The 11,202-nt window shown below is 40.5% G+C and overlaps 1 protein-coding gene across 3 annotated transcripts in view; it reads right to left on the bottom strand.

The window, feature by feature from the left end:
* Positions 1-1,839: 1,839 nt before the first annotated feature.
* The window catches only part of ST6GALNAC3 (ST6 N-acetylgalactosaminide alpha-2,6-sialyltransferase 3), a 522,516-nt gene continuing 513,153 nt past the window's right edge, over positions 1,840-11,202 (bottom strand). For all 3 annotated transcript variants that reach the window (XM_053592657.1, XM_053592658.1, XM_053592659.1), the window contains 2 exons: positions 5,271-5,378; positions 1,840-4,218 (listed from right to left, as the gene is read on the bottom strand). In XM_053592657.1, coding sequence (XP_053448632.1) covers positions 4,032-4,218; positions 5,271-5,378 — 295 coding nt within the window. In that variant the 3' untranslated portion in view covers positions 1,840-4,031. The remainder of the gene's footprint in view (positions 4,219-5,270; positions 5,379-11,202) is intronic.

The following is an 11,202-nucleotide window of genomic DNA, read 5'->3' as shown; positions in this document are numbered from 1 at the left end:
CTGTGGCACCTAATTGTGTTCTCAGTTCTAGATTTAGAGGCTTCTGTAGTTTTATTCTTCTGGCCAGATACTGAATATGATTTCATGTGCTCACAGCAATCAGCCCATTTCATTTGAATTTTTGCTTTCTTCATCAGGATTCAAAATGAAACCTAACAAATTTCAGATCGAGTCTAAAATGGGATTTTCTGTGATGCACACACACCAGTGAAGAATATAGGATTACATGTATGCCTTTATACATATAGTACATGTGTATATGTGTGTGTGTATACACCAAATGGACACTATGTGTGTACATACAAACATCCCCTCAATTTGCTATTTCTTTGATAGATTTGCTAGAAACTCTGAAAGGCTTCTTATTCACATTATCATCATAACAATGTAAATCATTACTGCTTGTCACTTGGTTAATTTAGAAAGAATTTAAGCATTCAGTTGAAAAGGCTTTTTAAATTTCCTTACCTTTTGAAGATTTCTACAGACTTCAAAATAATATTTATTCTATTATTTTTAGCTTGTGAGTTTTTATGCTGATCTCTGTAGTTCATTTGTCTTCTGGTATTGAAATACTTTTCTTTTTTACAGGTAATTTTAATGAACTTCTTGGATACATACACATCAGTGATAAGGGAGTTCAGTTAAATTTTCCAGTGTTTAGATGCTGGATAAAATCTTTTTCAGTTGACCACAATCTGGGGAATTGATCAGAAATTTGCATGACAAAATACTTCCCTGAATTACTCCTTTGCCAAGTTCCTCTGTTAACAGTAAATCTTAGATGGAAAATTTCTTCTCAACATGGGAGAAATTAGACATTGCATTTCCACTAGAATTAGGAAGCTGGAATAAGGAGGATCAGAAAATCGAAATGGAGAAAACTAAACTACCCAGAAAAATGTTGTGAGATTTCATTAAAATGCTAATTATACTAGAAATCATTCAATTGGGTCTCCAATGGGGGGAAAACTATTTTTGTGTGTTTTTTTTTTTTTCTGGTTTGTTTCTGACTTTTAGAAAGAAAAGAGACAAAAGACAACAACAATATAAACTATGGGGTAGGGGGTTAGTTAAGAAAAAAAAAGAAAAAAGAGAAGAGGGGAGGGGAAAGGAGAAGAGAGAGGGAAAAGGTCCATCTTAACTTCTTTGAAGAAAACCCTGCCCATATAAATCTGCACACTCCCTATTTCACATACACCTGCTACCATAGCATGAGGGGTAAAAGAGATCATGAAAGTCTCCATCAGAGAAAGCTACAGTGAGGCAGGAAAACAAGCACGTTTTCCAAAGTTTCTCAGCAGTACCTCTTTCATGTTTACATGGATGGAGCTGGAACATATTCTTCTTAGCGAAGTTTCTCAGGAATGCAAGAAAAAGTATCCAATGTACTCAGCCCACTATGAAGCTAAATTATAGCTTTCACATGAAGGCTATAACCCAACTATACCACAAGACTATGAGGAAAGGGCCAAGGAAGGGGAAGGGAGGGGGGAGGTTAGGGTAGAGGAAGGGTAATGGGTGGGGCCACACCTACGGTGCACCGTAGAATGGGTACAGGCAAAACTTACTAAAGGCAGAATACAAATGTCTACATACAATAACTAAGAAAATGCCAGGAAGGCTACGTTGAACAATTTGATAAGAATAATTCAGATTGTATATGAAACCAGCACATTGTGCCCCTTGATTGCACTAATGTACACAGCTATGATTTAACAATAAAAAAAAAAAAAGTTTCTCAGCAGTAAGGGCTAAAACAAAGAGCGATGACCCTTCACGTATTAGAAAACGAAGTAAATTAGGATATGTCATTACCCAAAGCATCCTGATTAATCAAGGATTCCTTTTTATTTAAAAGTGGAACATCTGTATCACAACAGGAGGAAAAACAGTCTATATTATCATTTTAACATTTGAATCTATTTTTCTTGAGTGGGGCATTTTTATCCATCATTAGCTCAAAAATAAAACTAACATACATCAAACTGAAAATCACATAAGGAAACAACAAAAGAATAACAACCCCCTCCAAGAATAGAACTGGGGCTTGGCAATGGATATGACTATCGAGGTATCAAAATGGCGGAAGAGAGCAGGGAAGAGGCTTTTATACAAGATGGTGTATTTTATTGATAACTCGCCATGATACTCAGCAGTGGTGAAGACCTACAAAGTACTTGTGAAGCGAAATGCATCATTACTTCCAGCTTTCAAAACACTTTGTAAGTTGAGCCTGGCTTTTGTTTACTGGATCATTCTGCAAGGGTGTTTTTGAACTCACAGCTACTCTCTCAGCAAATCAACTCTTTAATATTCAATGAGCACTAAGTACATGGAAAACAGAATGGTCTCAAACCTGGGATAGGAAATTCTATGTCTCCACTTTCATTCCCTACTGCTGTCCCTGCTTCTTCATCTTTCCCCACCTACATGGAGCCATTAAAAAAAAGGAAAGCTATCTGTACATCTAGTTTAGGACTGTTTTTTAAAAAGTCACATCTAGTTAAGTTCATGAGGGTCCTAGTATATGACCAAGACCATCCTGTGTGGTACTTTTTTACATAATCCTGATATAATATGTTGTATTTGGCACTGAAATAAGTTGATGACTAGTCTACATAAATGCTATTCTATACAAATATTAGCAAATAGAATGATCTCAGAGATATCAGAACAATTAACACATTACACACATCACCTGCTAAAGAGATGGCAGACTGAGCCAGCAATAAATAGCCCAGTGAGGCAGTCACGGGCATCATGTGGTTTAGCAGATGAAAGAGGACTGTAAATGACAAAGCACTTTGGACATTAAGGTCATCATTATTATCGTTATTATGGTCTAACAACTGACATGCTATGGGGAAATTCAAATCCCTAGAAGGCAAAAGCTCTGGTCAGATTCAATATGAGGAATCATTTCCTCTCCACGTCTAATAGCTGGCACTTGGCAATGGTAATGTGGTAGATAGAGAGATGCACCTTGGGCTTATAAAATAGAAACTTGAATATACAAATCTACACTAAGAAATATGATAGGATACAAGTTGATGTAAAAATATGCTTTGCTTTCCCTGTTTCGTGATTTTAAAAAGCACTCATGTGTTTGCGTTGTTGGATGTTGAAGCAGAGTTAATGAACCCTTTGGTTATGTTTTAGGTATGTCTTCACAGTATATGTTATTACAGTGTTGCAGTTGGTATCTTACGTGTTAAATTGACTCTCGAAATATTTAGGGATCAACCCCAAATAACTAAACATTAATATAGATCATTCTATGAACATGTTTAGTTCTATTGCTTGGAGAAGTAAGAATGAATGGTAAGAGAGGAAATTCTTCAAGATTACCTAAGTTGGCCCATTTTGAGTTAATTATTTGAGATAGTCAAGTAATCTTGATGGGTCAGATGTCCATGATTTCTTCATTGTTAATTAGGTAATAGCTTGAGGCTTTAGTTGTAGAACTACTGAAGGAAGATGGTGTATCAGGAAGAGATACTTTCCCTTCTCCAGGCTAACTAGTAACTATGGTAAGATACTTGTACCCTGATAACATTTCTAGGGTCAGTGTTTGACAATCAACCATTTTTCAAGATGGTAGGGCTGCCCAGGTTCCAGAAGCCACTGAGTTAATAACCTTGCTTCATGAGGCCAAATCCCATGGCTTTTAGGGGTTAGTCACTGTTTAACATTTCCGGGCAGCTATCTTATAGGATACACTTCCCATTTCTTAGGTCACAGTTGTCACATCACTGGCCTTCATTTCCATTCCAGTTAAATTATAAAGTGCAGTATATAGTGTTGGACCTTCAGAAAGAACATAATGAGCATAACCACCCTCCACAAAACCCCAAGGTTAAATTACTAGCAGAGTCATCATCCATGTCTGAGAATGTCCAGGAACGTGATCACCATCATTATTATCTGTGTCACCACTGTCATCTTATGAACAGCATCAGCATCACAGGTGTGGTTTCATGAGTACCATGATCATGTCAAATGATGTGGCAAGATCTGAAAGACCGACATCAAGACACTGTCCAGTTTGGGTGTGTAAATATTATCCTGTGTTTCTTTGCCCATTTAGCAAATACTTTCTTTTCAGTGATAAACCTGTGTCCCCCATATGGGGCGTGTTCATGAAGAAAATATTCATCACACTCATCTCTTCCCTGTTCATAGTAATGGTAGGGGACTTTTCTATATCCTTCTGTCCTAGAAAAGAAAAAACAAAAAGATAATGAGGGAAAGATTGAGATGAAGACTAAAGCATTCATTGACAAGAATCCATTATGTGCCCAGTAAATGCATTTACTTGCAAACCCATATGTGATTTTTGTCCATGAACTCAGTTAAAAGCTATTATGCATGAAAGCTTTTAGGAAGATGTACCAGGTTCTTAGTGCTTTAATAGATCAAATAAATTTTATATATCACTCCAATTACATTCCAACATATGCCTGGCTATCCTTTGTTGGAGGAAATGGTGTATAATGGAAGCAAACTGTGGCTAGCCTCTTGAAGAACTTGACGAAACTTTGTGATTTTCCACAATAAGAAATTGGGTTCTTCTTATGCTGATAGTTAGGGTAGAAACATTTGTTCATGAAGATTGTGGCTGAAATGTACCATTTTGACAATATGATTAAAATAGTTTCTGAACTACATTGTGCCAATTGTTGGTAGGAAATCTATTTCATTACCCGGATGAAGCATGGAGGGTTTGTTTTATTATCTAATTAGAAACTATTCCACCAGCGAGGATATACTGTGGATAAACACACTCATTTTAAATAAGGATCTGGCAGATTACTCACATATTGGTGAAATATAATTTCCAGGAATTCTTGTTAAGCTGTCTGAGGCTTCAGGATGTTTCATCCCTCATGATCAAATATAACCATTGAGTCGGTAGCCATCCATCAAACCATCAGAGCAGCAGAAAGGACAAGCTTGCTTTTGCAAATTAAATAACCACTGAACTTATTCTGTATTTCCAAGCCACAAGTCCCTGATATGCTACTGATGAAGGGAAAAGTGTTCCTTCTGACATTTGACATTAAATTGTGGCAAATGTTTTTTCTTTTTATCATCCCTAAAAGTCACAACCTGATACACTGACAATAATATGTCATGTCAGCAAAGAACGCCGGGGAAATAATTGTCGCCTTATCTGTGTCTCTGATTTATGGTATTGAAATGAATTGTGATATTTTGACAAGATATCAAAATGGGAGCTGCATAAACATAATTTCTTGTGATCTCACGTGCAGTAGGTGTCGTTTATCATCCCGTAGACGTGAATGCCAGAGCAGGCGTCCATGGCCAGGATGAAGGTGAACCACCCAGTGCTGAGGTACGAGCCAGACTGGACTCTGGGAGGACAGAGAACAGACAAGAACAAACAAAGAACAACAATAAAGCACGTGAGACATGAGCAGCATTTTATCAAAAACGTAGCACGTGTTATCAGGAAGAAAACATCGAGGAACTTGACAACATGTCAAAGATGCACACTTATTGTGAATCATCGCTGAATAATTCATAGGAATGCACTTGCTCTCCCCACCTTGAGCCCCAAAGCTATGTTGTGGGGAAGAGAAGCCATATGGCAAATATCTGAAGTCAAATAATGCTGCTCCCTTCAGGTGAAGAATAATTCAATTTTCCACAAGACACAAATTAGTGCTGTATATCAGAGGACAGGTTTTCTGCAAGTTGCTTGGAGCTCTGATGGGAACTGAATGATAATAGCGTTACCTTGCTTGCATGGATGAAACACTTTCTCGAAGGCATCTTAGATTTCTAAGTGTAAACTGGATGCAGGTGAAAAACTTGGTCTTCGAAATTATCTAAAAAGTTTTCCTTAACTGCTTTCCAGGCATCATAAGCCAAGATTATGTCTTTGTAAAAACTATGTCACCAACCCTTTCAGTAGATGTTTATTGAACCCCTACTATGTGACAACAGTCACTTTTCTGGATGCTGGGGATCCAGCAGTTATCAAAACAGCCAAAACTTCTTTCATCATGGAGGCCAAAGGATTGGATTGGGACATGGTGTGTTATAAAACCCAATCAGGGAATGTCTCTTTGATAATGGGCACAAAAATCTCAAAAAGGGAGGAGGACCCAGGTGAAAAGAACCAATATGGGCCATGCAAGAGAAAGGCAGTTCAGGGCAAAATCACAAGTGTAGAAGTATGCCCGGTGTGCTCAAGAGTTGGGCTGTGCAGGAACTGAGGAGGAGGGCGCAGTTGTAGTCAGAGGCAGTGCTTGCTGAGATGGGGGCTTCTGCCAAGTTTAAGGAAATGTTTGATGAAAAGCTAGCTCTCCACATTTGCCAAGGGGACCTAACCCATCCAGAACAGACGACTGCCTGTCTTCACAGAACTCTCTCCATAGGGGCTCTTGGCTAGCTCCCAATTGTTCAGCAGCTGTGGAGCAGCAGCAATGTCCTACCTCCCGTCTGGACTTCTTGGCCTCCAGGAACACAGCCGGCCCCTCTAGAACCTGATGCTCAGGCACGATATCCACTCTCTGGGCACAACCCTGCAGCTGGTGGTCCCCAGCGGTGCTCACTACTGTCGACGCACGTCCCCAGTGCTGAGCCGTCAGTGCGCTGTCATTAGCAGCCCCGAATCCTTTGCTGCTGCTGCTTCTCTAAGCAAGCACTACGTGGTGTCAATTTATTTACAGCATGCCATCATTTCAGGAGCCTCACAAACTCACAGTGAGGGAGATTTGCAAGGAGAGACACACTCAGCCCATAGGTTATGACCCCCTCTTTTTTCCTGCCCCCGAGTCTGAAAGGTCACTACCTAAGGAGCCATTCTTTTGCATCTCCTGGCGCATGGAATACACTCCAGAAACCACTTGAGTTCCCGGCGTTTTCCTCTGTGATAGGAACTGCAGCAGCACTGTGGCTCAGGAGTAGGTGCAAAAAGGGCGGAAGACGACCCTCAGGGAGGCGAGCCACCCGAACAAGCAGCTTCGTGCTTTACACAACTTAACCAGCAGTCTGTCAAGTCCTGGAGCCTGGGGTCTAAGCAGGAGCAGCAATGCTGGGGCCTGCTCAGAGCACCGTCTGCTTCAAAAGCCCTCATTTGAGAATTGGGAGAGATGAGAAGAGGCAAGAGGCTTGACAAAATGCTCCCACCTTGAGTCTAAAAATGTCTCTGCATAGAATCCCTCCTGAATTGTACAGCTTTGCTTTCTCATGCAACCTTCACCACCTTTCACTCTCTTTCTAGCCTCTCCATCCTCAGTCATCCTAGGCTGATGGTGCTCTAGAGATATCACTACAATTACAGCATTTGTTTGTACATACCGGGAAAAAACATATTCATCCATTTTTTTCACTTTTTCAACAAATATTTGTTATGTGCTATTGCTTGCTAGAAGCCGGTGAGGAACATTTTCTTAAAAACACGTGGTCTAGTGGGAGAGCTGCACTTGTCAAAACAGTTGATGACAACACCATGCCACAAAGCTCAAGCCAGCGTTTTAAAGCCAGTGCAGACTGAGGTGAGGGCGCCTGGATCCCCACGCCCACCCTGCCACTGCTCCACCATGAAGCTTTGGGGCAAACAACTTACTCAGCCTCTTGGGTCTTAGTGCCCTTGTCTCTGAAACAAGAAGGCTGAAATAAGCCATATCTAAGTTTGCCCCAATTTTAAAATCAAGTAGTTCTGTGATGATACCCTCTGTTCACTTTTTAAGGCTCTACAGTCAGGCTGTAATTAAGCTGTCAGCATTGGGCAGTACCCCGCTCCATGCGTGCTGGACGCTTTAACTAACTGGTTAAAGTGTGAATCAGTCAGGTCACGTTTAGTGCTCACTTGTTAAACATGACGCTAAATGCATGGGAAGTATACAGGTGGCCCTTGGGATACCAACAAGATAGGTTGTGTGTGTGTATTCTTAAGTTGAATCTGTATGTAAATGGGAACACGTACATTTACCTATTACATGCAATAGCCTCCATTTGTAAGTGTGAATTGTACATCCGTTGGATGTTTGTAACTCAGGGAGTTACTGTAATGGCCTCTGTTTGTAAGTGCGAGTTATATGTGAGTCGGATGTTTCTAACTCAGAGATGCCGGTATATTTTACCTTGCAGTGGCAGTGGCTATAGTCACTAAGCTTTGTGGGGAGAAAACGTCATGTTTCCCTCTCACTAGCACTCAGAGAGGTGCTAAAATGGTAGTTCAAGACCAAGGACACAACCGAACCATAGTATTAAGGGTGAAGGTGAATATGAGTGAGAAAAAAATAAATCTTTAGGTTAAGTCATCTTTCCTTTTTTGTGGTCCCTTCAGAGTTGGTGTCAAGGACCAAGATAATATTATAGATCCAGGATAAAGGGAAGGATGCTTTGGGTGACATATGGACCTCTACTCTGCAAAACAAGCCTTCCTGACTCACTCTGGTCCTGCCTTTGGAGCAGAGCCCTCAGAGGATCAAGAGGACATGTCGTCACAGTAGTGTCTCTGTTCTCTTTACCACAGGAAAACAGGGTCACGGTCAGGGTCTGGCATTTGGCCAAAGATCTTTCCATCTTACCACCTAATAGGGAAACTTCACCACATTTCTGATACCTGATTCCTTTTAGGCCTAACCTGATTTATTTTGTTTCTGGGTAGATAAACCATGCTAATTACCTCGAAAGCTCTTCAAACAAGATACGTTGCATTTGATGTAGACAAGGGAGGCTCATACTGCCCAAGTGCCCTGTCCTACAAATAGCACTTAATTAGACTGTTGCATTTTTCTTTCCCTGATGCCTCTGATATATTTAGTGTGTGAAATCACATGAGGTTTCCTATGCACAGTACATGCTGGGGCTAGCAAAGTGGTTTCTTCTCAAAATATCTAGAGCTAATGTCCATACAATGATGCTTGCAATGGAATGATGGTAACTGCTGGATTAATCCAGGAATTCCAAATAAATTCCTTGGTAAAATGGGTCTCTAAAAGAATTTACTGGCTTGGATGGTGCTGGCTTTGGGAATTTTTGTAGCTGCCCCATTTTCAAACTCTCTCGTGCTGCCTGGTGGGCATTACTAGAAATGAGGAAGCATAAATTATACCCAAGTAGACCTTCTCAGGTTCAATAAAAACTACAACCAAAGACTTGACCTGATGTACATAAAATTTTTATGCTTTTCAGCTTAGAAAGACATGTGATAACTATCAAATGCCTTAAAAAATTCTTACAGGGTCTCCTCTGGGGCTAAACATTGCCTTGAAATTTGTCACTCAAGCATGCAGCACTAACTACGTGCCAGCTGGCCATCAGCCATAGCCCTTTTTATACCTTCCACTTTGGGGGATCGATAAAAACAATTATTGTCATCCACAAATAAACAATCAAGATTCCCTCAGGGATGATAAGAGAATTTAAGCTCTTAATTCAGTACAGTAGAAAAGGCTAAATTAATGCACAGAATAATAAGCTGTGCAAGGGAAAATAAAGGCAAGAGTGTGAAGAGGAAGCCATCAATCCTTCGCTTCCACTGGCTAGGCTTTGCTTTCCCGGGCTCCTTGGTCATCCAGATATTTACAACTTGAAAGCTACTTAAATTTACTTGCTTGTTTCTTGGAAAAATGATGCTGTCAGCATCTCGATGTGGCACATGTTTGAAAGCACATCATTTAAGACATCATCTTTCATCTAGTTTATTGCCTGCAAAATATAAGCTACTTTACCCCTTGAGGTTTGCCCCTATGTCTAAAGGGCATCACATGGTTATGGAATTCTTGATCTGTCAGGCTATCCTGACTGTGACCTTTGCTAATATTTTTGGCTGTCAGCATCCTGCATTTGCCTTCATCTCTGCTTCTGAGCATGCTCTTTCCCCGCTTCCTGAAACAGATTGTGAAGCACTTTTCCCCTATGGATAGTAAGCTAGAACCTTCTCCTGAGTAGCATTTCACCACTGGATAATTTCAGGGAAGGAATCGAGGAAACAGAAATGGCTACTCTTCAAAAGAAAACTAGATTATTTTGAACTTACTGTCTGGTCACAGGATGCTCTGCTAATAATTGAACACCATTAGCTCAGTGAGTTGGGTTCTGAACTCAAAAACTTATGCCTCAATGGTCAAAATATTGGCATTTTAATGGCATTTTTCTCTAGAACAGAGTTTCTTAATCTCAGCACTCATGGTATTTTGGATGAGGTCATTCTTCATTGGGTGGTGGTGCCCTGAGCAGTTCTCTTTTGCATTCTACCAAATTCCTCTCTGTTCCAAGCTCACTTAGTTCCTAGATTCCTGGACCCTCCTGCCTAAGGGTGATCTAAAGGTTCCTTTTTTTTTTTTTTGTTTCCCACTCTTCCAGCTCACTGTCCATCTGTCCTTCCTTATCCAGCCAGGCGCCTCCCATCTTTCTCCCTTCCTTACAAGTCTATCTGAAGTCATTCGGGTTCAGCCAAAACTGAGCCATCATCTCACCTTTTCACAGTCGTAGCAATCAGCAATTTGGTCCAGACCCATAGGGCAAGTCCTAGCCTGCAATGGGGGATATGCAATGGGGATGTTAGTAAGTGTCAGGTGGGAGCAAGGAGGAGGAGCGCAGGGGCCTCAGTCCCTGTGGCTGCCTCGCTTCACGGAATGGTTCCTCTGGGGGTCTCTGGCTCAAACTCTGCAGCCTCGATTCTACGATTTCTTACTCCTTTCTTCCACAGAAGGATGAAAGCCAAGCCTGAGGCACTCAAAGCTAACATTTCAAAAGCATAATAATCATTTATCAAAGCCTGAGGGGTATCAAGACCATCCCAATAATGGAGGTTTATTGGAGAGCACAATATTGGCTGCAGCTTCTGAAATCTGCTATTCTCAGGAGTAAAAAGGGAATTAAAAAAAGAATTAATCAATATTTCATGTCTTGTTTTAACACTATTGGGCCTCTTCTCTCATCAATATACCAGTACTATACTGGCAGGATAAATAAAAATAGCAAAGTAAGTTTCCAGGTATCTTCCTAGGGAGAAGAAATACCTGACAATACAAATTATACAATTAAAAGCATTCGTTCCTTCATTTTTTTTTTCCCAAATGCATGTGGATAATGAAAGGATGCATTTAAACAAAGAGACTTGGCAAGAAAAACAGCTGATGATTATCAGTAGCACCTTGGGATTCAATCTAATATTGTGAACCGGTCTAACGGAAGCAGAGCTCAAAGTGTGGAAAC

Source organism: Nycticebus coucang, chromosome 5 (genome assembly GCF_027406575.1).
Source record: "Nycticebus coucang isolate mNycCou1 chromosome 5, mNycCou1.pri, whole genome shotgun sequence".
Taxonomy (NCBI): Eukaryota; Metazoa; Chordata; class Mammalia; order Primates; family Lorisidae; genus Nycticebus; species Nycticebus coucang.
This window is presented reverse-complemented; position numbering and strand designations above follow the sequence as displayed.